This window comes from Canis lupus, chromosome 8 (assembly GCF_003254725.2).
Source record: "Canis lupus dingo isolate Sandy chromosome 8, ASM325472v2, whole genome shotgun sequence".
Lineage (NCBI taxonomy): Eukaryota > Metazoa > Chordata > Mammalia > Carnivora > Canidae > Canis > Canis lupus.
The window spans coordinates 42,269,210-42,294,901 of record NC_064250.1 but is presented as its reverse complement, the minus strand read 5'-3'; the positions used below and the strand labels follow the sequence as shown (position 1 = coordinate 42,294,901).

Below are 25,692 nucleotides of genomic sequence, written 5' to 3'. Positions count from 1 at the left end.
AATAAGGAAAAAAAAAAAACCAAAAACAAACTAGCAACACAAAAACAAAGAACTCTCAACTTTACAAATACTGGGAGGGCAACAGCTGGTCAGCCGAGATTAAAGGAGCGTGAGAGAGCACCTCCCCATCTCCTGAGTTCTCCTCCCCCATAGAGGTCCCTGCAGCCAGCCAGGGCTCGCTTTTACAGCTCTGTGAAGATGACCTTGTTCCAGCTAAGATAGGGGCTCTTTGATCTCAGCAGGGGGATGCTCTGGGCCTGCAGCTGGCAGATATTAATAGTACAGGATCCGCTGGGGTGGAAGAGATCTCTCAGTTGGGCCAGGTCACTTGTATTCCCTGCTCTGCATCAGAGCAGAAGGGACTTCATTTCCCTGAATTGGCCCCTGCTGGGTATTTCCCTAGGTCAACTCAGATCATTTTATTGCTGGCTGCTCTTGGCCGCTTGTTCTCACCCCACAACTGTTTTCAAGGGAGACTGTTTAAGCTGTGACCCCTGCTCTGCAGCTGAAATCTATTACACGACGGGTGGACCTTGAGCTCACCGCTTCACTGTTTCTCACTCTCACTGGTTTGCTCATGTTTCTTCTTGTGTACATGTCTGTGTGGAGAAAAAGGCAGAGAGCAAGAGACAGACAGACAAGAGCATAATGGTTTACAAAATAAGGAGATAGCAATGGGGGAGAGGTATAGCTATACTCTAATAGGTATGCCGAAGTATCAATGCTAAGATTCCTAAAGATCCTTTCTATTATGCTTAACCTAGGAAAATACAAGGCCATTCTTCTCATTCCATAAGACAGAATTTTAAAACCCCATCAACAAGTGAATGCTCCTGATCTTCAGACCCACATCATGATCTCAGAATGGTTGAGCTAGAAAAGACCTCAACAATCTTATATTTCCAATCTGTCATTTAATAGAAGAAGAAAAAAAACACCGGAGGCCTTAAGTCATCAAAAGACCCGCCCAAGCTCACAAGGCTAATTAACACAATAGCAAAGTTGATACAACAGATACTGGAAACAACCAAGTAATTTACTAACCATAGTGGCATTAGCAACCATTGCAATGTGTTTGAATAGGTATAAATGTTTTAAGAAAATTGCCCATTTTTGTTCACTGGTAAGGAACTTCATTATAGATTTCAGGAAAAATACTTCCAAAGCCTCTTTACCTGCTCAGCTATGCAAAGGAAAGATCTAGAAAAACAATTGTTTCCATTCCCCCTAGGATTTCATCATTTAAAAAAATTGTCTAATGATAAGCCCGTAAATCTCCCCTTGTCATGAATACAACTTTACCATTTTCTGGAAGCAGTTACCCTGGAGCCCCAACACAATTTCCTTTGTCTCTATTCTGCTTCTCCTCTTTGCTTAGGATAAACCAAGGAAGCCAAGACAAACCAAAGTACTATCACTTATTGGTTTATAAATAAGGAAACAAGATTGTTTTTTCTCCTCAAAGCTGAATAATTGAGTGTGTGTGTACATGTGAAATAATCACAATAATTTTTAATGAGGTTCTTCATGTCAATCTCACTGTTACTGTTTACAAAGTACTTACTACCATGGCATCCACTTAGCATTTATTTACCGCTTACCCTGTACCTAGAACTTGGCTAGTCACTCAGGATACAAAAGGATACAAGATAGCCTATGCCCTTAAAAAAATCTGCCAATCTAGGCAGGAAACCATGAGAAGTTAGGTTAATTTTCCTAGACTTTTTCTTTATAAAGCAGAGCAGGTAAAAGAACCACCGAGGAGGAGGAGGAAGGAGTGAGACCTCCCTGGAGTTCAGACTGGAACAAATAAGGAGGTTTTGCAGAAGATGTGGTCTTTAAATAAACCTTGACTGAGTTGAAGGATTTGAAAAGAAAGGAAGCAGTACAAGTGAAAAAGGGAAATGCTGTTCTAGATAGGAGGCTGTCTGTATGTACAGCAACACGGGGCAGGAGTGGGGAGTGGCAGGCAGAAAGTCAGCACACTTGATGGAGGAGCTTCACCCAGGCATTGACAAGAACCAAGGGGATTAGGAAGGAAAGGGCAGACTGTGAGGAGTGAGGAGGCACTGTCTCTAGTGGTGTTTAGGAAACCAATCCACACAAAAGAAAAGCAAGAAAATCCTGACTTTTAGCACGTGCTGGTTCCTGTGGTGTATATACTTCCACCCTGGCAGGTTTCAGGCTGACAAACCACAAATGCCTGGATATTTTAAAAGCGGCTTACTGATTTTAGCCCATTCTCAGAAAATGGGCTAATACAATTCCAAAACTTCTGAGTAGGAGAGAGACACAGTAAAAGGAAGCCAGAGTTGGAGAGTTAAATTTGGTAGTGGCGTAATAGAAATGGTAGAGACACTGGATTGGGTAGTCCATTCTGGAATATATACAAAAAATCCAGCTGTGAGTTCACTAGGTCAGCTGATTACAATACAAATTACAAAGAAGAGGCATCTGGCTGGCTTAGTCTGTAGAACATGCCGCTCTTGATCTCAGTCATGAGTTCAAGCCCCACACAAAGAAGAGGGGGCAGAGGAAGAATATATTTGGAAAGAAGAATCAAAAAGACTGGATGAGAGGAGTGTAGGGAGGGAGGAATAAATGATTCATTCAGGTTTTCAGTCTAGGTGATGATGGGGAGAGATGACATATTACTGAATGGGGAAATAGGGAACACAGAGCATTTTAGAATTTTTATAAATAAATAATTAGTTTTTTTGCTCTGAAAAACACCACCAAGAAGCAGGGCTGTGGTCCTTCCAATTTTTGAGCCCATATACTGCAGACAATTCACAGAAGACCACCTGGGCAGTCAGGAACCTTGATAGGCCTATAAGTCCCAAGTCCTCCCTCATGAATACTTCTCAGAAAATGGAAGTGCAGAGGGGTCTGTCATAGCTATGAACATTTATCCAGCCCACAGCTAGCAGAACTCAGAAATGTCACATAAGAACTTTCAATAAAACTAGAAACCACCCACTGGCTCAGTGGTGTAATTCCCCTAGCTACGTAAACCATAGACAGCCTGACCTTTGCTAGCATGGGAGGGTGGAGAAAATTTTGCAGACTTACCAACGTGGAGAGTTTTTCTTAAACTTTCTGTAAAGCTGGTTGGGAATGCCACATCTCTAGCACATGACACTGGTATACACTTTTAGCCAGTCCAAACCAATAAAGCCAATCTATGAGCATCAGTCTCAAAAATCAATTCACTTAGCAGTTGGCCAGCCCTTATACCAAGGACCCAAAATCAACCTATGGAGATGTAACCAGTTTCAAGATTGAGGTGATGGATGTCTGTGAGGGTGACTCACTCAGACAATAAAGGAAGTTTGCCTCTAGAGACAGGGCAAGAGCCTCTCCATATACAAGGGATCAGATGCCAGGGAAGTTGGCTAAGCCTAAATGGCCAGGCTCTGGCTGGGTTCGCTGGCCAGGGCCTCTGAGCCCAGTCTCCCAGAGCCACAGGGGGCAGAGAGGCAGAGAAGAGAGGCAGTGGGGCTATATGTCAGTGTCAAGTTTCTGCCCCTCTAGGACAGATCCCTTACCTTCAGACAGGGACAAATCATCAGCTGGAGACACCAGGTCTGCCTGAGAAGCTAGGGCTCTGCTTAGATGCGTTGTAATTTGATTCGTCAAGATAACCTGTGAACAGACAGGGAGGAGGAGGGGGAAGGGAAAAGAAAGAGACCAAATTAATTATTAGAGTTCTCAGAGGACAGACTGTGGTTCAGTGGAAGACTGATAAGCACACAGGTAGGAAAACCCCAGTTCTGACTTCCATCAGTTTTGTTTGTTTGTTTGTTTGTTTTTTACTTCCATCAGTTTTATCTGAAGGCCAGAATATCTGGCAAATCATACAAGTCATTCAAAACACAGAAAACAGGCAAGAGGCTTCTTTTAGAGCTTAACCTACCAATCGATTCTTTCTAAATGCTGAATAAATTGAGACCGAGAGGCATTGTCATGTTAGCTAAATAACAGAAGGCTAACCAGAGAATGAAGATGCACATGAACACATTTTATCAAACTTCAATGTTTAGGATTATATCTACAAGCCAAGATATTGCTAGTGCTAAATAAAAGCAATAATTTAACATCTGGATGCCTGTGGCTTCTTTCTTATTAACTCAAAGTCAGGGCTTTATTTCCAAATTTGTGAAACTGTAATGAGATTCGTCTGTAAAGGAATCACACTGTTCTTATAGGTTTGTTGAACTCCAACAAAAAATTCCAGTCTCACTATGCATTTAAAACACAAATTAATATAATCCCACCTATACAAAATAAGGTTCATAACATTTAAATCCATATTATCCACTGCCACGCAGAGGCATTTGATTTAGTTGAGAAACTATTCTCTTCCTTAAAAATCTTATTTATAAAATTTACTATGTTGTTTAGAAACCTGTAAGGACGAATAAAATACAAATTATCCCTGGAACATTACATTGACTAACACCACAATTGTTTCCCTAGGTTCGGTATCTGCACCATGCTAAAAACTGTGAGCATCCTGGTTACTCAGAGGAAATGGCCCTTCTGAAAAGGGTACTAGGCACTTAGTATCTGGAATGAGCATCTAGTTGGACTGTTTTGGTTTGTCCTGAGGGTCAGTTATGGCTTTTTTGCCACCCAAAATGGAACAGAAATGGAAGTTGTCTCCATTCTTTATTGTCTGGCTTTTCAGCCACACCTCTGTCACTGTCTCTTGAATGAACCAGGGACACATCATAAATCCTCTACCACTGGCAGCTTAATTGAGAGCTGAGAGGGGAGCATAATGGCAAGGTCAGGCAAAGAAATGAAGTACTCTATTAGCAAAGACAACCTTTGCAAGGTGTCTGTGTATCAACTAGGCTTATGAGTCTCCAACTACTTTGAAACGATGGTCAGATACTGCAGCATTCTGCAGAGTGTTTGCCCATCTTATCCTCTCTTCTGCGTTGCTATTTTTCATCTGGACTGGTAAGAATCACATACAATATGTCTTCAGTTACAGGCTTTACACAGTCAAATAATAGCCTGCTCTTTCAAGAACAATTCTCTTGTTCATTTTTAGGAGTATGAATAAAAATAATGTTCTCTTTTTATTATGTAAGACATGAGCTTTGGAGTTTAATTAAACTGGATTCAAATTCTGACTCTGACACTGCACACCTTGGGAAAGTTATTTAAACTTTTGAGCTTCACTTGCTCATATGTAAAATCATACCCATCTTTATAGAATTGTTATGAGAATTAAGTGAAATAATCAATGTGAGGCACCTAACATTATGTGTGGCATATAGTAAATAGTCAATAAACAGAAGCTATTGTTATTGGTGTTATTTTCTTCAGAATGATGCTATTATAGGTTTTATGTATGTATACACACACACACACACACACATATACACACTATACAGTAAATGCCACATGCTTCAGACACTTGGATCTCACAGAACACTAAATCACAACTTTCTACTTTAGGATATATGTCAGGCTCTGATCATTTCTACTAATCTTAGTCTCTCTTAAGATTTATTCAATTGCGAGGAATTTGTATAAAAATCTCAGTAAGAAAAAGATAGCAATTATTTAAAGGCAGGCCAATAAGTTACTGGTAGTACTCTGAAAATACTATATGCCTTATTACCAATGAACAAAACCATGTATCTGTCTGTCCTAGTTTTTAAAAACATGAAGCTTCTGAGAGATCAAAATAGGTAAACTCTACCTTTTTAGAGGATTCTTCGAAAAGATGGCTTGGTAAAAATGAAAGAACTCTAATGATATGGTAATGATAATACAAAACAATGTATTGAATACCTACCGTGCAAGGCCTGTCACCATATACACAGAGGGAAATAAAAAGGTAAATGTACTCTATGTCTTCTCTAGAAACTTGTAAGTTAGAGATGAGCCATTTACAGAAATATTCAGATCATTTGATGATTGATGAACGGAAGCTCATTTTTATTATTACACCAGTCCTATAATGGAAACTTGTTCTGAGATGATGGTTTTAGTATAAGTTACGTCCTATAGAACCTCAAACCAAACCTCCAGATGTCCCTCTGAAGGTACTTAGTCCCATTTCCACTTTCAATGAAAGACAAGGTGGAGAAGAAAACATTTCACTCCCCAAGGGCAAAAGAATAAGCTCCTAAATGGTTTTGCTAATAATCCTCTCCTTTTGTATTATGCACCTGAAAGCCAAATCACTGAAGGACACATAGCAACCAAACTTAGGGGTTTGTTAATCAAACCATCTTACTAAATTGTTGTGGTTTTCTAAACCTGTGTTCAGCAAAATGATAGAATGGAAACATTTTCAAATAGCATCAATGACAAATAACCATGGCTTGGGTAGAAGCCTATAGATGTGTTGTCCTCTGAGGCAATCTGGACACCTGAAAATTACACCCTTAAAATATAAAAATATTATTACAAGTTATAAACAGAGTCTTAACACTACCTAGTTTCTGAAAATTTGTCCTGACTGACACTGCAGATGGGCTTTCTTGCCACTTTGTTCCATTGGAAAGATTAAAGCTTCTAATGCTTGGTGCTATATTTGTGGGGAGCAGTTTGCACAGTAGTTAGGGTGAGTGCTTGGGAGTCGGACAGACCAGAGTTAAGATCCTCGGCTTTACCACTTACTAGCTATATGCGACATTGGGTAAGGCTCATAACCTCTCTGGTGTGATAATACTGGACTCACAGGGTTTCGTTAAACTGGATAATGCACACAAGATCCTAGCATTAGTGCCTGACCAATGGTAAGTGCTAAAATGTTAACTACTCATCCATTGTCTTTAGTTATCCTTTGCTGACTGGTACCTTTGTTTTTAGATAGAAAACATACCTGATTCCCTTTTGTATAGCAAATAGCCCACTGCTGACAAAGAACAAATGTTGATATGTTTAAAAAGCAATGACAATTTAAGTGAAATTATATCAACTACTTTTGCCATTTCTCTAAAAGTATGGCTCATTTAAACATACCACACCCCTGCCCCCATCAACTACAAATCCAAAGGCCCAAATGGGATTCTTGGACTAAGGGAAAGATATGTTGTTTTTCTGTTTGTTTTGTTTTTAATGATCATATTACATTTGAAGGCAGGAGGAGATGGAGTCTAGCTCAACGTTTATTCTTCAGGAAGGAGAACATGTAGAGGAGGCTTTGTAAGTCAGATAAAGTAACTATTGTCTTCACTCAACTCTATACATACAGAGAGAGACCACTTACTCCCAGGGCTTCTTCATGCTGCCCTCTGGGTTATAGGATGTTTCGGGTGTACTTGACTTGGAAATGGTCCCTCTTATCATGCCACGTAGACTTTAAGTCTCATTTTTAGTGTTCCTCTCCCAAGGTAACAATGGGGTGAGACTTCTTCATCCAAAGACCACGTCCCTGGGTTCTAAGTTTTCTCTTGCATTATCTGGTTTTCTCTAAGTGCATCCTTCCTACTCAACCCTTCTGTATATAGCATCTGTGCTCAGTTTAAAGACACAATAATGCTCTTTATAAAAGAAGAAACTTTAGGGTACATATTCATAAATAACCCAGTAAGTCCTGCTTTCACAGAAAATAGGACTTAGAGAAAAAAGTTGGAGAAACAGGAACCAGTTAAAGACCAGGTGAACTAATGAGGCAGATAGGTGGGAAAGAATGCCATTTTGATCAGTAGACAAGGTCCTGTGAATGAAAAAGCCAACTAACACACAAACAGATATATGACTCATTTCCACTAAGTATCAAAAAAAAAAAATAGCTTAAGAGAACAAACTGGAGACAAGAAGGTAGGAACAAAATAAACTGGTCAGAACCATCGGCCCCAAGGGTCAGAGCGTTGGGGAGCTACAGTCTACTGGCCAATTGAGCTTGCCTCTCCATTAGTCTCTGTGTCCAATGCGACCATTTGCCTTCAGTTGACCCATCTTTATTCGGCTATGCTATGACCAGACTATATCTATGCTATACCCATGCCCCCACACCCTACTCATGCTTCCTGCTCCTGGTCCAGAATATATTCTACCATAGGAGGCCACTGTATGTCTAGTCTGATCCACTCTACAGTGAAGTATTAGGAGTATTTCTGCTGGGGCCTCCCGGAGTAGTCACCTAGTATATTCCAGCCCATGGTAAGTACTGGAAAATGGGAGACAGAAGAGAAAATGCAACAGCCCTGGAGAAATCAGGGTGGATAACTGTCAGATCTAAAGGCATAGCCTTTGGCAGCAGAAGCTCCTTTTATTTGATTCTTGGAAGATGACAGAGAAGAAGGATGTTATTGTAAGTCAGGGAAAGAATAGGTTGGAATGGAACATCTGTCCCTCTTTGGTCAGCAGAAGAAATCTTCAGGGTCAGCAAAACAGTAACTCAATCTTTACAAATCAGATTTTTTTAAGGACCTAAATATATGGCACGTGCCCTCATTCAAATTTCTGAGGGGGCGAGTGAGAGGCAAAATTTGTAAGCCCCACTTTCCACCAGGTAAACTAGAGTCACCTGCCTGAGGTCAACAGCTCAGGTAAAAAGAGGGATGGGTGTCTCGGCTTCCCTGCTCACTCCTAACAGCAGTGGGCAGAAGAGAGAGGAACTGAGCTCAGACCCTAGGACAGGTGACTTTTCCAGGACTACATGTCCTGGTCTAGAGAATTTAATCTATAGATTTCTTTATTATTTTTAATGCCCAGAAATTATATTATCAAAGTGTTACATTGTAACAAGAGACTGATCTTGTGACAAGAGTCCTTTTGGACTCTGATGCTATGAAATAACCATAAATCAAGAAGGTAAATAGCTTCAGCTTCTACAAAAGAGCCAAGCATTTGAGGCAATCTGAGGCAAATGCTGACTATCTCTTTAGTGTTTTTTAGTGGCCACAGATGCATGTCATTTCCAAGGCCCACAGAAGGCCTAGAATCTAAAGCTTTTTGTGGAACTCATGTCTAAGGGGGGGACTGGGCTAGAGGAATTGTGAGGCCTAATGGGGGCATTTCTATGCCCCTAAAAACACCCACTTCCTCCTCCCACCCACTCCCTGTCAGAATCCTGCTACAATGTAACACAGAGAATCAGACAAGTTTCAAAATCACTTCAATTGGGCCTATAGGGCTAGGTCCAACCATTGCCCTAATGCTCTTGTTTTACTCAAGTGAACAGACAATGCACAGATCACCTGGCCGGCCAGGAAAAGAACAACACTGGAGTGCCAGACAAAGAGGCTGGGGACTAACTCTGCTCACAGACCTCCTGCCTGCCACCCAATCTAGTACTCTCAAAATGACAGGGCTCTGCTCTTCACAGGTTCCAAAGGCAGTGTTAATTTTTTCTTCTTTTTGTATTAAACATGCTCTATCTGCCCAAGGTACACTTTTTTAAACTGGTATTTTTGGTATCTTAAATGATTCTAATTGCCAGATAGGACAATGATGGATCCTTCCTATCTAAACATAGGCCTTGGATAAGTCAGAAATTCTGGTTTTAATCCTGGCTCTGTTAAGGGTTGCTGAATGTCCTGCTTTTAAGAAGACAGAGGCCAGAATTTTCCTGTGAGAAATTGTTAAGGTTCATTGGGTCCTTTCATCACCAAGGTTTGAGAGAAAGGCCCTGGAGTGGTTTTTACCATACTCTCCTCTTGATTCCCAAATATGACAGTGTCTGCCCCAACCCATTCTGCTGTATAGGAGTTGGGAGTGACAGGGAACCAAAGGTGGGGGTAAGCAGGGGGAGGGCATGAGGGATCTGAGGGAGCTCTGCGTGCAGTGTAGGAACAGAGGGAGTCCCCTGAAAGAGGCCTAGAGGTCCACACTCATGCCTCTCCCCTGACTCTCCTCATCCCAATCCCTTCCCGTCACTTTCAGCTTTGAAAAGAGATATCCAGAATTTGTTGTGAGGAAAAGTCAGACCAAATATTTTGGAGTTTGAGCATCACAGATCTGGTTTTACTATTCACTGACTTAATTTTGCCAAGGTCTGGAAAATTATAAATCATTCCATTATGAGAAAATAATCATTTTTCTTTCGCTTCAGCCCAGAGGATATCATTTCTAGAATAGAGAACTGATAAGGCTTTAGTATTCCAGCCTGCTTGAAGGTCTGCTGACAATTGTTTTCTGGGAAAATATGAAAGGCTGTGGGGGATTTTCCTTTCAAAATATTTGTGGTAAAAGGACCAAACTTCAATTTGGCTTGAAGAAAACACTATTGTGGGAGGCAGGCATCCTGCTTCGTATTTTTGGCTCTGTCACTGTTGCAATTCTGCTGTGCAATTCTAGAAAATGCTCCTAACTTCTCTGAACCTAAAAAGTGTTAAGTTAAAAAAAAAGTGTTGAGTCCAAAAGATATAAAGAAAATGAATATATTATGACTATAAATGTAGCAATCTGCTATGAAAAATGTCATACATTTCAACCTCACATCAGGATGAGTGTTATAATTTAAAATCCATCTTATCATTGATTCTCATCATCTCCACCCTTAAGAAATCCATTTTACACAGAACCAATTGGCAGTGGCTGAGGAAGAGAGAAGGAAGAAAAAGAATGAGGGACACAACTTCAAATAATTTTGTATTTGTGGTGAGAATTCTTTCAAATCTTGATAAAAATTCACATCTCTTATTATGAACCTGGAGGAAAAAATCTCTTTTATAGGTTTCACTGTGAAAATTCACAGGCAAAGCTCAAGAAATACTGCTTAGCAGGAGAAGCCCTAAAGTACAAGAGTCCCTAATGAAGATACTGGCTCAGTATGAGGCCCTGAAGATGGAAGAAGAGAAATGAATCTCCACAGCTTTGCACAAACACACACTCAATCACACAGAAATTGATAATAATCCTGCTTCTGTCTCATGTTAGCCATTGTCTAGACCACTGAGTTCAGAGGAAAAGAACTAAAGTGAAACTGTGTCTGCCATTTGGTCAAAGTAAACATACAAGAAAACGGCAGCACTATAGGGTGGCTTTCTCTTTGGTCTACTTCTCCAGGGGTGCACATGCAAGGGGATGCGGTGGGAACCCTGGGGCGGCAGCTACTGTGTAGGCGTGAAAGCTCTGGTTCCACTGTCAGCTTGCCGTTCCACTGGCTCCGATGGGTTGAGGTTAACACATGCTGGTTCCGGGTCTCAAATGGGGTGACAGTTGTAATGAGGCCAACAAACAGCAGCCCGGTGTGTTGTTTCCACCTGCAGCCCAACCTAGGCGACATCCTGTCAGTGATCTTGGGCTTGTTGTAGAAAATAACATGCACCATTGGCGAACTGCGACAGTGTGCTCACAGTGGCTTCGAATAGTGCATTCCCTAACTGTGTGCTGTTAGCATAGGGTCAAATAGGTCTCTGGCCAACAGGGGCTTGGAAACGAACAAGGCCAATTGCTGGATGACTCTGAAGTTCACAGATTTGGAAGAAACCTTCCCACCAGCCTTCACTGCACCGTACATTTCTTGCGGCCGAGTCGCTTTTGCGTGGTTTGTTTGGTTGTCCTCGCCCACTCCCTTACTGCCCACTGAGCCCCACAGAAAGGCAGGGGAGGTGAATTTCCAACAGCCCCCTGAGTTTCTGCTGACCTTTTTAGGTGTTTTTGTTACTTGATGGTGCTTTCTATTCACGTGTACTCCTGGGGGCTGGGGATTCCCCTCCTTTTGATTTCCAAAGAGGGTTAGAAAGACACAGCTTTGTGATCAGTCCATCACAGGCAGCTACTATTGATTGATTTCCCCTCCTTAGACTCATTTGAGACTAAGAAAATAGTTCTGTTGAGTCACTTGCTCCCCAGGGGTCTGAAAAATATGGCTCTTGGGGGAGTCCAGACTGATAAACATCAACTTCTTTGCGATTCTCCAACCCCAGCCAAACTTTAGTGGCTTATCGTAGGGAAGAGCTGAAGCCCAGAAGGGCCTCAGATCATACCCCACCTTTTAAAAAGCTCCAATGGAGGATGAGCCAACACTAATCTAACTTCTATATCTCTATGCCACTCAGGCAAATGGCATGCCAAGGGCTCTCTGAACTCAGAAACTGAGTGTATGCATTCAATTCTATCTCCAAAGTGTATCTGTAGCATAAAACGAGAGCAAAGATCATTCACAACCTGTTCAAAATATCTGCCTAGGAACAAATTTCCAAGATAGCAGTAGCCTCATCAGAAAAGCCTTTGAACAAAAACTATTTATTTGATATCCTCAAAGAAGGGATACTGTTGTTGTTATTGTTATTGTTGTTGTTATTGGGGGGGAGGGGGTTGAGAGCTGAAGCTATCTGTCTATATCCATACTTAAATAAATGACATCAACATACACAAACAGGGATCCCTGGGTGGCGCAGCGGTTTGGCGCCTGCCTTTGGCCCAGGGCGCGATCCTGGAGACCCGGGATCGAATCCCACATCGGGCTCCCGGTGCATGGAGCCTGCTTCTCCCTCTGCCTGTGTCTCTGCCTCTCTCTCTCTCTCTGTGACTATCATGAATAAATAAATAAAATCTTTAAAAAAAAAAAAAAAAACATACACAAACAATAATAACCTACAGTTAAACAGAGTCAACATAAGAGAGACAGAAGAATAGGGCCAGAACAAATACATTAAAATGGCTAAATATTTACATGGCAAGTGAGGACAGGCCTCCTTCCACAGCAATGCCCTTGGAGTGGAGATCTTCGACCAGGGTCACTAACAAGCCAATCCCAATCATGGGCTACAGGCCCATAAAACGATGTCCTAGCCAAGGGTAGGTCACATTCAAGGCATGGGCCCCAATGCCAGATGACAAATAGACTTTTAGCTTCCAATATCAACTCTGGTGGCTTGGGAATGGCCATCTGGAGCACTGTCCCAAGGGGAAGTGTGGTTGTGTCAGGCCTCTAAGTTGCTCGAGGGGATGGCAGGGGACATGAGCTTCTAACTATAACTACTCGAGTGTGCTCTCCTATCATTTTTGCTCCCTCATTTGCATTTGTCTATCTTGTTCACCTCTCACCTAACGTCATTAACGAGAATAATGACAGCACTTTACATGTGCATGATGCTTTATACTTTTCAGAGCATGTTCAGAGTGGCCTTAGCTGATCCTCACTGCCTCATGAGGGAAAGAGCTGTTGTGTGTTAGGAGGGTGGGCTCTGGAGTCAGAACTCCTGGGTTTCTGTCTCAGCTCCAGCTGTAAAATTTGGGGTAGATTACTTAATCTCTCTGTGTCTCACTTTCTTCAACTGCATAATGAAATACAATTGTACCTGAGGTGAGGATAAATGAGTTGGCAAAGAAGGCCATTAAGACAGTGCCTGACACCTAGCAGGTGCCTAACACCTATCAGGTTTTACTACTTATTCTACCGGCTTCCATTTTTCCAGTGGGAACACTGAAGCTTGTGACATTCTCATTCTCCTATGTTTCTCATGGTTCACTCACTCTGGCTCTCATCCCCATTCCAAGTGCCCCTTGCCAAGGCTGAAATGTCCTCCTTTACTCTTCTTCCAGCTTCCATCTTTGCAGGGCCAGTTCAAATCCCTCTTCAATGAAGTCTTTCCTAACCATGCTAGCTGCAACTAACTAATCTCCCAGTTCCTAAAGCTCTCATTTTAGAATCAGTATCAAGTAATTTAGTACGAGGATTTTTTTTCTCTGTGTCATGCATGTTTTACCTCTCTACAGTGTAAATGTCCTGCAATTTAATGTGTTGCTGCCTCCCTGTCCCTATTCTAAATGCAAGAAGAGAGAAAGGAGGAGATTAACATTTCCTTGTGGATCTAAGCCTGTGCCAAGTGCTTTACATACATTAGCTCATTTCACCCTCACACCTCAATGAGGCAAACATTATTATCCTAGTTACTCCTAGAAGATGAGGAACTGAGGCTCAAAGGAGTTAAGCCATTTTCGGAGATTGAATAGCTAGTGCATGGCAGGGCCAGATTCATACCAGATCTGTCTGCACCACCACTGTGTGCTGGCTCTACCACATAAAAGCTTCTTGACCCAAACACTCACAGCCTCATGGATATTTGTTGATTAATTTCCTCAAAGCATAGCATTTGCTGAGATCGGACAGACCAAGTGCCATGTTATTTAATGCAAAATCACATGGAAAGGAAAACTGCACAAAATGTTTAAGAATAAGACAAACTTTCAATAGCAAGAAGAAACCAGTCGACTGTTAGAATGCTGTCTGGTAGAGCTGGAAACACTGAGTCTTCAGTGCAGGGAGGAACCATGCTCCAGCAGGTATGGCAAAAGAAAAGACACAGACTCCTGGATTCTATTTCTGTCTTGGCCGCTAACCTCTCTGCTAATATTTTCACTTCTGCTAAAATGTGATGACAAGAGTTTCAGAAGAAAGGTTGCCACATGAGAGCAGAATAAGAACAGGTAGTTAGCTAGTTAAATGTGGTAGAGCCACAAACAACATTGGTATCTAGAGCAGGAGCTCACAGCTGGGACAGATTCCATTTGGGCATTTATCTTTCCAGTTCCACTTCAACTCACAGAGAATAGCACTGGGTACCCTGCCATCCTTAAATATACATGATAGTAGTATCTATATGTTTAAATACCTTAAAAGGACTATCTTTAGTTTACTTTGGATCCACATGAGCCATTCAAAAAGTTTGTTCTTGTTTTCTGACTTGAAATGATTCTGCATTTAATTTATGACTGATTACACCATATGCTGGTGGTGCTAAATAAGAAAAAAAAATCGATTCTTCATATGTTTGATAATTGGTTCATGAAGTGTATCAGTGCTGATGCATTGTGATGGAGGTTCGGTGAAGACACACCCGGGATGAAGGGCATAAGGGCAGAGGTTTGCTCTTGGTCCTTATCATCCAGCCAAGAGGCCAGGTCTGGAAGGACTGGTTACCCAGGTAGGTTTGTGGCCATGCTGGCCATCATTTAAGGGGCATGACGATCCCTTTGAAAACAAGAAACATGGGACCTGCGGATTGTGGCTTTCCATTTCCACATATCTGAAGTCCCACTGAATTCAGAATCCTGGAGGTGTGGGCAAGTCTTTTGTAAGACCTACTGCTCAGGTCGAGGCTTAGAAAGGGATCATTGCTGCAAATGAACAGCCTGCTGCTTTGGCATGGGCGGACAAGGAAGCTCTTCTCTGTCTGGTTATTTACAACACAGTGTTCCTGCTCATGGATTCCTCCTGCCCTCCCCAGGACCACACTGAAATGACTAAATCTGCCTATTACTCCAGTGAATCCAGTCAAATAAATAAGTCAATTCTCTTTAAGTTTGTGGTCTCAACTCCTTGTTGGTTTATTGCAAAATTAAAGGGCACACAGAGGAGAACCATCAATCAGTAACCAGCACAGGAATAAGCTCTTTGTGGAATGTACTGAGAAGCAGGAAAGAAGAAGGAAAAAAAAATGAAAAGAAACCTCATGAAATGGTCATTTGTTAGCAGAACAGAGTGGGGGAGAATCCACATTTCACATGCAGCATCATTTAGGAAAAGTCTTATTAAAGGTTTCCTATCTCGCCAGGAGAGCAAGCACAGGAACGCAAACAAAAATCCCTCAAAATGATCTGCCATTTATTAGTGCTGGTTTCTCATGGACTTCGCTGTGTTCCATCGACACAGCCAGAGATCACAGGGCCAAGCGGCTGGAACAGTGACTCAGCAGGCTCAGGATCGGGGCAAGGAGATAAGATACAATAGTTTATCAAGAGGCAATCATAACTGGCTCCCTCTATTCTTCTTCCCAATCTGACGGTCCCTTAGCACCCTATTATTAAAGCACTTCCTTAGTACCATGCCTTATTTGGAATGTTTAATGAATGTGATTTGATGAGGGTAAAAACTAAAGAGCAATATATAGCCTAGGGGAAGAAAACTAATACTCATTGAGTACCCACTGGGTGCTAAGCAGTACACTCAATGCCTTATTAACTAATTTGCTTTAATCCTCATTGCAGTCCTATGTGGTAAGTGACATTGGTCTTCCACTTTTGGGATAAATGTATTCTGTAACTTGTATGGCTTGCAAGTAAATGTATTTACTTCCACTTTCAGATAAATGTATTCTGTAACTTGCACGGCTTGCACCAAGCAGCCACATCTATGTGACTCCAAAATCACTTCTTTCAACCAGACTCACCATGTTCAAGCATGGCACCAGGAAACATAGTGTGGATTTAAAATCCTGCTAGAAGAAATGAAATAGGCAGAACTGGAAATAGCATGATGGTAACTCACCAGGCCCATGTCTACCTTGCATATTTTCTACTTCAAATAACTTTCTTCTTTCGACAACTAATATTTTTTATCATTTCACAAGAGAGGAAAGCAAGGGGCCCCAAGAGGTAGAAGGAATTGATCACACTAGTAAGCAGAAGAGCCATCAGACGACAACATGGCTCTGATTCTCACCTATGGCAAGATGTAGCTTTTGAAATAATTTGGGATTAGGGAAGAATTCTTCATGTTGCTTTAGTAAAAACGAAGGGGTTATATATACACACATATACAAATACAAAATCTCAGGACATCTAAATGGCTCAGTTGTTTGAGCATCTGCCTTTGGCACTGGTTATGATCCTGGGGTCCTGGGATAAAGTGCAGTGTTGGGCTCTTTGCTCTTCGCTCAGTAGGGAGCCTGCTTCTCTCTCTGCCTGCCACTTCCTCTGCTTGCTCTCTCTCTGATAGATAAAATCTCTCTAAAAAAAAAAATCTCATCTGAACCTTCTTATCATCTAGTGATAAGGTAAGTATTATCTCTTACCACATTAGAGAGGAAAAATGAGTAGCCTAAAGTTTATAGCGTATATGTGAACCCAAACCCAGGTCTACTGACTCCAGATCCCATTCTCTTTACACTTCTTGATCCTGAAGGGGAGTGCACCTCCCAGAAAGAGGCAGATTGATGGTAAAGAATAACATTCATGAGAAAGCTAGGTCTCAATGTCTTTCTGAAACAAGGAGGGGCTGTGTGTGTGAAGTTGGGATGCCTGATGTAATGGGACCTTGGTTTTATTCTCTCTCTACAGAGGTGACTATCGATAGTGTTAGAACCTTTATAATCTCTTTGAAGGTGGTCCTCTGTTACTAATATAAGGCTCATTTAAAAACTGCTGGTTATGGTTTATTAGAAGTGGTCCCATTCATTAATTCAGCAAAGGAGTTCCTAAGAGAGGACAGTGGAAGCAAGAAGTGAAAGAAAGGTCTATCTGGGACTTGGTAGGTTTGGGGCAAGACTGCAAGGGGTTAAAGAGTAAAGTGTGTATTTATGGCTTCCCTTTCCAACACCCACTTCTTTCTGCTGTGAACTCCATGCGCTTTGTACACTCATTTTTCCCAACACAGCGAGAGAGGAACCCCTCCCAGACTTCCCTTCCCCAGCCTGTACTATCTTGAAGGGCTTTCAAAGCCCAGGACTCTATCCCTATATCATCCACTACTACTTACAAATCCACACAGTCTTTTCTCCCCTTCTCTCTTTCTAATGAGCTAAATCTTAAATTAAGTCATAAGTGACTTTTGCTACAGATCTTCATGCTACCAGGGAGGGTGCCCAGTGACATACCAATTGCTCTAAAGCAGTGGCTCTTAAGTGATTAAGGTGGGTGTTCAATCTAGTCTTCTCCCTCCAAATTCCAATTTAATTCCTCCCCATGTTCTTTTCATCACTCTTCTGAGATAGAAAATCTGGCTCTACATCTAACTGATGGAGTCTCCCATAGATATCTGAAGCATAGCTGAAATATAAGTTGAATATCTGATAAAATAAAATCACTCAAGTTATTTAATTCTTACAACTTAAAATGTTAATAAAATATGTTTAAATACTAATGAGGGTCAAAACAAAGTAAAGACAATATTGCTATTTTTCTGTTAAAAGAGAGAAGTAATATGAGTATTACTATGCAAACTAGAATGAAAGGGAACAAATAATCCTTGTTGTAAAGAGGATGAAAAGAGAGAGCCATTAGAGTCTAGAAAATGGGGAGAAGTGGCTTCTCACTGGGGGACTCAGGGAAAGTGTCATTTGATCTGGGCCTTGGAAGAAGGGTACAACTTTGTCATTGAGAATTATGTGGAAGGTTTTTTTATAAATGGCAGAAGAGGCCTCAATATTATAAGCATTTGAACTACAGAGTATTTTAGAGGAGAACCTTAAACTCTGGAATACTGGCAGGCACTAAAAAGGTAACCAATCTGTATCAGTAACAGACCAGGCATTTATACCAGGAATTCATTTTAATTCAAAGAGGCCTTTGGAAAGCATGGAAAAAGGCCCCCCAGCCAAGAGACATTAGAGGAACCAACCTTGCAGGAAGGAAATGCAAGTTGCCTCCATACCTCCATCCTGCCACTGAAGGTGGCTCCTACAGGGCAGGTTCTTGCAGTAAAATAATAATAGTAATAATAATAATAATAATAATAATAATAATAATAATAATATCAATTGAGAGACTCATGAGTGTGTATATACATGTGTGTGTTTCAAATTGTATGTAGAAGCTAAATTCTGCTAAAACACATTGAGGGTACCAGTCCTCATTACAGAAGAGAGGAAAAGCTCTAATCATATGCAACAGGGTTTAGGAAAAATCCTTCTGAAAGACCTTTTAGCAACTAGAGGAGTAAAAACTAAAACACAATAAAAACCAAAAAGTCCTCAAATGACTGTGTGTCTTGTGTCCATTCTGGTAGCTTCCTTCCAATCTTCTCACAGGCAGATGAGACTGCAATAGACTGCAGAACTTCCCTGCCCTGGAGAAAGGAAGCATTAGAAACTAAAGCAGAGTCTTCTGGTTTGTTCCACTTCTTAAAAATCTATATTTTTTTTCCTACCGGTTCCTTTTCAGCATGACTGACAAGATTTCCACTTTCTATTTATGTTTACTAAGCCGACAACAAAGCTCAACTAGAGGTTCAAATAAAAACATGAATCAGTACAACATAGGAGCATATTACTTCCAGGTAAATTCAGTCAGCTATCAGGTAGTACTTGGAGTTACACTGGAGTCAAACCAGTTAATCAGCACTTACTGGTTCAGAACTGAGTTACAAATGAAAGGACAGAATATGTACCCCATAAAATGATGGATCTAGGTAATAATCATCAATGGATTAGATGAAAAGATGACAGAGAATTTGGCAATAGAATGATCAGCTGTCATTATCTGAATCCACTGATCAATTTAATCACCATTAGAGGTGGTATGACAGGACATTATTGTCTTATGGCATGATAAAGTAGGAAGTAAATAGCACCATCTATAGAATATTTTGGCTTAAAAAATCTAAGTTCCAATCTAAGAACTACTCATTGATAGGGTATAGAAGAACAAGTTAAATGACACCATGAGGAAACCATCCACTAGATCTAGAATGTGAGGCATTCTACATCCAATTTCTCCAACAACTCAATATCAAATACAAGAGAGGTACAGGGGGTGCTATGACAGAATAAAAGAAAGGGAATGTAACAACCAAATACAATTTGTGACCTTAGTTAGGTACTTACTCAAATTAACCAACTACAAAAGGACATCTGTGAGACAATCAGGGAAATTTATTTTTATTTTTATTTTTTTTTAATCAGGGAAATTTAAATATAGGCTAGGTATTGGATGAAATCAATAACTTGTTACTTCTGCTAGATATGGTGAAGGTATGGCAGTTATGGTTTCAAATGCCCTTATTAGTTTAAAGATGGGGAATGGGTGGAGAAATATGCTCTGAAGAGAAATTTAAAAATACAAGGAAGGAAGTAAAGGAGGGAGAAAGGGAGGGAGGGAGAGATTAAGGAGGAAGAAAGGAAGGGAGGGAGGGAGGGAGGGAGGGAGGAAGGAAGGAAGGAAGGAAGGAAGGAAGGAAGGAAGGAAGGAAGGAAGGAAGGAAGGAAGGAAGGTAATCCTGGTACATTTAGTAGCTCTCTGTGAATACTTCCATTGGCACAATAACATAAATGCTAAATGTGGTTTTAACTAAATATTAAGATGACACCACACTGGAAAGAAGGGATGAGCAAAACTGAAAGGGAGATTAGTGACTCAAGTGGTCATCTTTTACAGAATCATTTTCAATGGAAACATCAAGAAATAGCAATTCAAATATATCATTTAGAAATAGGCAGGTAACTAGCAGAATCGACAGCTCAATGGTTTGAAAGTGGATGCTCCCAGAGAGTAAGGATCAAATAAATGGGAGAAGCTGACTTGGGGCCAGGAAATGCCGTTTTTCAGTTTAAGTATTATATGATTATTAGATTTATAAAACAATATCCAAGTTTTACTTTGATGAAAAATAAAATTTAAATTAAAGTGCCCCCCTCACCAGATGTATGTGAGGAGGAAGTCAGACAGCCAAAAAACTAATAGAAAGGATAGCCAGAGAGGCAAATGATGGCAGTGCTGATTTGAAACCAAGCTAGGGCTGCCACGGGGCCCTGTGTGACCCAGGTGAGTGCATGGATCACCTGACAAATAGATCTGGGCTGTGGACACAGATGCAGCAGACTACCAGTCACCCACCAGAAGCATCTGAATCATGTAGCTCCCTTATTGTCAATTCCCTATTTAATCAAGTAACCTTCCAGTAACTTGATTTAGCATTTAACTTGCTTTGAAGAGGAAATGTGCTAGTTAGACCAGCGTGCCTGTCCAGTGCACAGAACACTGTCTTTTTCATTGTAAAATTAACAATTAGGCATTCTGCTTTTATAGCTCAGTCTGGCTTGAGAGCTTCGGGACCATAAATAGGGCCAGGTCCACCTGAGTGTGGTAACTCTGCGTCGAAATTTGGGCCAAGGCCAGATCACCAGGCAAAGTCTACCTTATAAGACCTTTCTGACTGGCCTAATAGCTTTCTCTCTGAGGGCTGCCCTGACTCAGGGTCTTTCCCAGATTACCCCAAGCACCCTCATAACAACCCTGTTGACCCCTATCGTTTCCCTACCTTACACTGAATAATTGAGCGGCAACTGCATTTGATCACTTCTCAGAAGACAGAAGTGATGGCTTCTTTTCAAGAAAAGAATCTTCACCACATGCTTTCAGGACTCCACAGGACAATATGGGCAGAAGCTGAAATTCCCAGACTTACAAAATATAGAAAGTGTTCATAGACTTAAAATATTACAGCACCAGATTATTTCAATTTTTTAGTAAATGACATAATAGTAAACATTATTGAGTACTGTTTACGTGTAATAGCTCATTCAATGCCCACAAAACCCTGTGGTGTAGGACCATTTTGTTTTTTATTTCTGTCTACCTACCTACCTACCTACCTATCACTTTACAAAGGTGGAGAACAGGTTGTATAATTCAGCCAGGTTACACAGCAAAAAAGAACATGGATTTATGCCTGGGCCAAACAGTTAGAGGGTCTGGTTGAGATGAAGTGTCTTGTTGAGACTCACACAGCAAATGAGCAGAGCTGCGAAGAGGCATCTCTTCTTCGTGTGTGTGTGTGCGTGTGTGTGTGTGTATTTTTTATTGGAAGTTCGATTTGCCAACAAATAGCATAACACCCAGTGCTCATTCCGTCAAGTGCCCCCCTCAGTGCCCGTCACCCAGTCACCCCGTCCCCCCGCCCACCTCCCCTTCCACTACCCGTTGTTCGTTTCCCAGAGTTAGGAGTCTCTCATGTTCAGTCACCCTTCTTATAGAAGGAAGTGGAAGCCAACTGAACCCTTGAGATACCACAAGCTCCTAAAACCAATTTCGTTAGCTCTGAACAAGTTAACAAAACAGACAAGTTATATGAAGTCCTCCCAATGATAACCTACTGAGGCAGAGCCCCTGTGCCAACTCAGTCCTCCAAAATTCAAAAATAACCCCTGAAATCATAATGGAACTGTCTCATTAGAGAACAAAGAAAGGAGTATAGCCCATAAAAATTGTTCACTGTTCCATTTTCAATTTGAAACAAAAAGCTCATAGAGATAACAGGTATTTGCTTTACTTCCCCTGGAGAAGAGAGAATTGGAGGAAAACAGTAACATTAATTTAGGAGGTTCCCAGAGTCCTAGTATTGTTCTTTTCTAAACTCTACCATTTATTGAGCAGTTACTCTGTACAAGCAATGAGGCTAACTTCAAACATTATTATCACTGTTCTCAAAATAGTTCAAGTTAATGGATCCCTTACTATGAGCTGGTCAGCCTGGTAAACCCTGAATGTGGATTACCTCTTTAATCCTGACCAGTGTCCTATTAGTCAGGCCATAGTATTATAATCATTTTACAGGTAAAGAAAATGAGTTTATAGAGTTTATAAACATTGCAAAAGGTAATAGGAGAGCTGGAACTTGAAGCTAAAGCCCAGATCCCAGATCTACTGGAATGCAAAGCCTTACCTCTTAGCCACCATGCTATCCTATCTCTTGATCTTTACAACACACCATCAAGGTCAGTGCTATAATCCCTATTTTACAAATGAGAAAACTGAGGCTCAGAGAGGTTAAATCACTTTCTGAAGACATACAGCTGCTAAGTGGCAAACCTGGGATTCAAATCCGGGATCATGTGACTCCAGAGCCCAAGCTCTTTATCACTACATTAGCTCTCCTTTCCACTGAAACATTGGCTCACTCATTCAAGAAATATTTACCAAGGACTCAACTATGCACCAGGCACTGTTCTAGGCACTTAGGCATACAATGTGAATGAAAAAGCAAGTGCTCGCTTCGGCAGCACATATACTAAAAAAAAAAAGAAAAAGCAAGAAATCCTTGCCCTGTGGAGTGTATATTCTACCAGTGGGAGGCAGACAATGGACACAAGAAGTGCTAAGCTGCACAGTGTGTCAAAATGTGATTATTTCTAGGGGAAACAGAGTAAACAGATTTGGTATACTTGAGAGAACAGGTTGCAGTTTTAAATAGAATGGATGGGATGCCTGGGTGGCTCAGCAGTCGAGCGTCTGCCTTCAGCTCAGGTTGTGATCCCAGGGTCCAGCATTGAGTCTCACATCAGGCTCCCTGCAGGAAGCCTGCTTCTCCCTCTGCCTAGGTCTCTGCCTCTCTCTCTCTCTGCCTCTCATGAATAAATAAATAAATCTTTAAAAAATTAAACAGAATGGGCAAGAGAGGCCTCACAGAAAGGAGAAATACGAAAACAGACTTGAAGCTGAGGGCAGTGGGTGGGCATGTGGCTATGAGACAGTCTGTAGTCTATATCTTCTCCCGAGATATCTTTAAAAGGAAATCCTCCAACCCCTTAATATCCTATCTCATGTAGAAATACCAAGGAAGCAGAAAAGTTAAAAAGGCAAGGGCCGGGGCAGCCTGGGTGGCTCAGCGGTTTAGCACTGCCTTCAGCCCAGGGCATGATCCTGGAGACCCGGGATCGAGTCCCACATCGGGCTCCCTGCATGGAGCCTGCTTCTCCCTCTGCCTGTGTCTCTGCGTCTCTCTCTCTCTCTGTGTCTCTCATGAATAAATAAATAAAATCTTAAAAAAAAAAAAAAAGGCAAGGGCCTGTGCTTTGCCCCTTAACTTGCCAAAACTGCACACTGCAAGGTGATAAGAAAATATGCACGTGGCTCATCTACCATTACAGATGGAAATGGCAAGTCTGGGTGGCTGTGCCCAGGCAAGAATGGGAAAAGTGCTACTTCTCAAGTATTAGCTCCCAACATACATGGTCTTTCCCAGCAACCCAGCTCTCGGTCTACAGATGTTACCATTATACAACTATTCCCATAAAACTGCTCTGAGTGACAGAGGCTGGCTGAACCCCTGGTTTTGATAACCCAAAAGTGCTATCTCCAGAAAACCAACAAGGTGAGCCATGAGTACACAAGGCCCAGGCCATCCCACTGTAAGAGCTCATTATACTGCAAGGGTCATCCAGGAGTTCAGCCTATGACTGTGGGAAGTTACAGAGATAATATCTCAAAATCCAAATAAAAATAGAATTCCTCTCCTAGGAAAATCCTGAGAACTCATCCTCCTATTCCAGACTTTCTGATAAGAAAGAGCAAAAGCTAGGCACTCAACTTTGGTACTTGGCCTCCTCTATAAATGGTCCCTGGGTGGATCTTCCTCTTCCTCTTCACAAGCACATTTCTCTGTCATGTCTGAAGATTCAGCAATCTATATATCTTATAGGGCCTCTCTCATATTGGGCTACATCACAGGGCATCTCACAAACTAAAGGAACTAAAAAAGTAGTTCAGTAACGGAAATTAGGGTTGAAAGGTATTATCAGAGTTAATGTTAGGAAAGTATTACAGATTGTTTGAAATTTCTTTGTAGTTTTGATTTACTTACTGACCAAACATTATAGAACCATGGTTCTTTCTTTATTTTTTAAAAGATTTATTTATTTATTCATTCAGAGAGAGCAAAGAGAGAGGCAGAGACACAGGCAGAGGGAGAAGCAGGCTCCCTGCAGAAAGCCCGATGTGGGACTCGATCCTGAGTCTCCAGGATCACACCCCGGGCTGCAGGAGGTGCTAAACCGCTGCACCACCGGGGCTGCCCGAACCATGGTTCTTTAATAGCTGTTTCCAATTCACAGTGGTGCAAGGCTAGACTCTTCAGATCAAGTAAGCAGGGAAGCCCAGGGCTCTGGCACAAGGCCTGTGGTCTAGCATTAGATCACCCTGCTTTTCATGAGGCAGGTTCTGCACAATAAGTGAAAGAGAAACAGAGACACAGAGAGAAAGAGAAGGACAAGCTGAGAGAGGTAAACAATGCTAGACTCCATCCTTCACCGAGTCTACATGTTATATGTTTATTGAGCAGCCACTGGGTGACTGTTCTAAGACACCATTCTAACTTCTGGAATAACAAAGAACAGGACAATGCCAATTTCAGATGTGGTGAGTGACATAAAGAAATAAAATATCGTGTGTGGGGCTACTGATAGGTCAGGGAAGTCCCGTCTGCGAGAGAACGTCTGGGCTGGCATCTGAGTTATAGCTCTGGGGTGCCACAGAGTTCAGGGCACAGGCTGAGGCAGAAGAGTCAACCATTAAAGTCCGGAGGCAGAAACAAGCTTGAGGTGCTCTAAGGACCCAAAGAAGTCCAGCCTGGCTGGAGGTTAGTAAGTGAATGAGGAGAAGGGTCAGGCCGAGTCAGGCAGTAACTTCGAAGCCCAGCCAGCACAAAGGCTTCAGGTTTGGTTCTAAGAGTAGTGGAAGGCCCCTGGCAGGCTTCAAGGACAATACTGATGTGATCTGGCTTGTTTTAAAATCTGCTTATTCTCAGGAATTAAAAGTCCAACATTTAATCCCCCTTGTGAAGGTACAGATTTTGTGTTCTGTTTGAAATCCACTTAAAATATTCATAAGAGTTCAATCCCTCTTGGCAAGAGAAAGAGATAAAGAAAGAAGGGGAGAAAAAAATGGAGGGAGAGAGAAGGGGGTAGACAGAGAAACAGGAAAGAAGAAAGAGAGGAGAAAAGAAAAAGAGAGAGAGAGAGGAAAGGACGAAAGAAGAGAATGTCCACTGAGGCTCCACTTTTTCAGGCTGCTAAGAGTTGGAAGCAGGGTAGACACTGAAACACAAGGCCTCAGAAACACAGCACAGGAGAAGATGACCCACTAAGGGCCTACACTGGAGCTGGGGAGTGGGTTCACAGCCCCATTTTCTGGGTGACCCAGAGGGTAAGATCCGAAGGAAGAAGGTATCTGATCACAACACACCAGCTTAATCTTAATAGTAGTGATGGCAACGAAGAAGAGTATTTCTAGCTAGAAACACTCTCAAATAGAATTCCAGTTCACCCGGACCAGGAT

The 25,692-nt window shown here is 41.6% G+C and overlaps 1 protein-coding gene across 13 annotated transcripts in view; it reads right to left on the bottom strand.

Annotated features, from left to right (window-relative positions):
* Nucleotides 1-25,692, bottom strand: part of RAD51B (RAD51 paralog B) — an 817,007-nt gene that overhangs the window by 405,552 nt on the left and 385,763 nt on the right. For all 13 annotated transcript variants that reach the window (XR_007412387.1, XR_004818334.2, XR_004818333.2 and 10 more), the window contains one exon: nucleotides 3,549-3,645. Coding sequence is in view for 9 of the 13 variants with exons in the window: in XM_049113293.1 (XP_048969250.1) it covers nucleotides 3,549-3,645 (97 nt within the window). In the remaining 4 variants the exon portion in view is untranslated. The remainder of the gene's footprint in view (nucleotides 1-3,548; nucleotides 3,646-25,692) is intronic.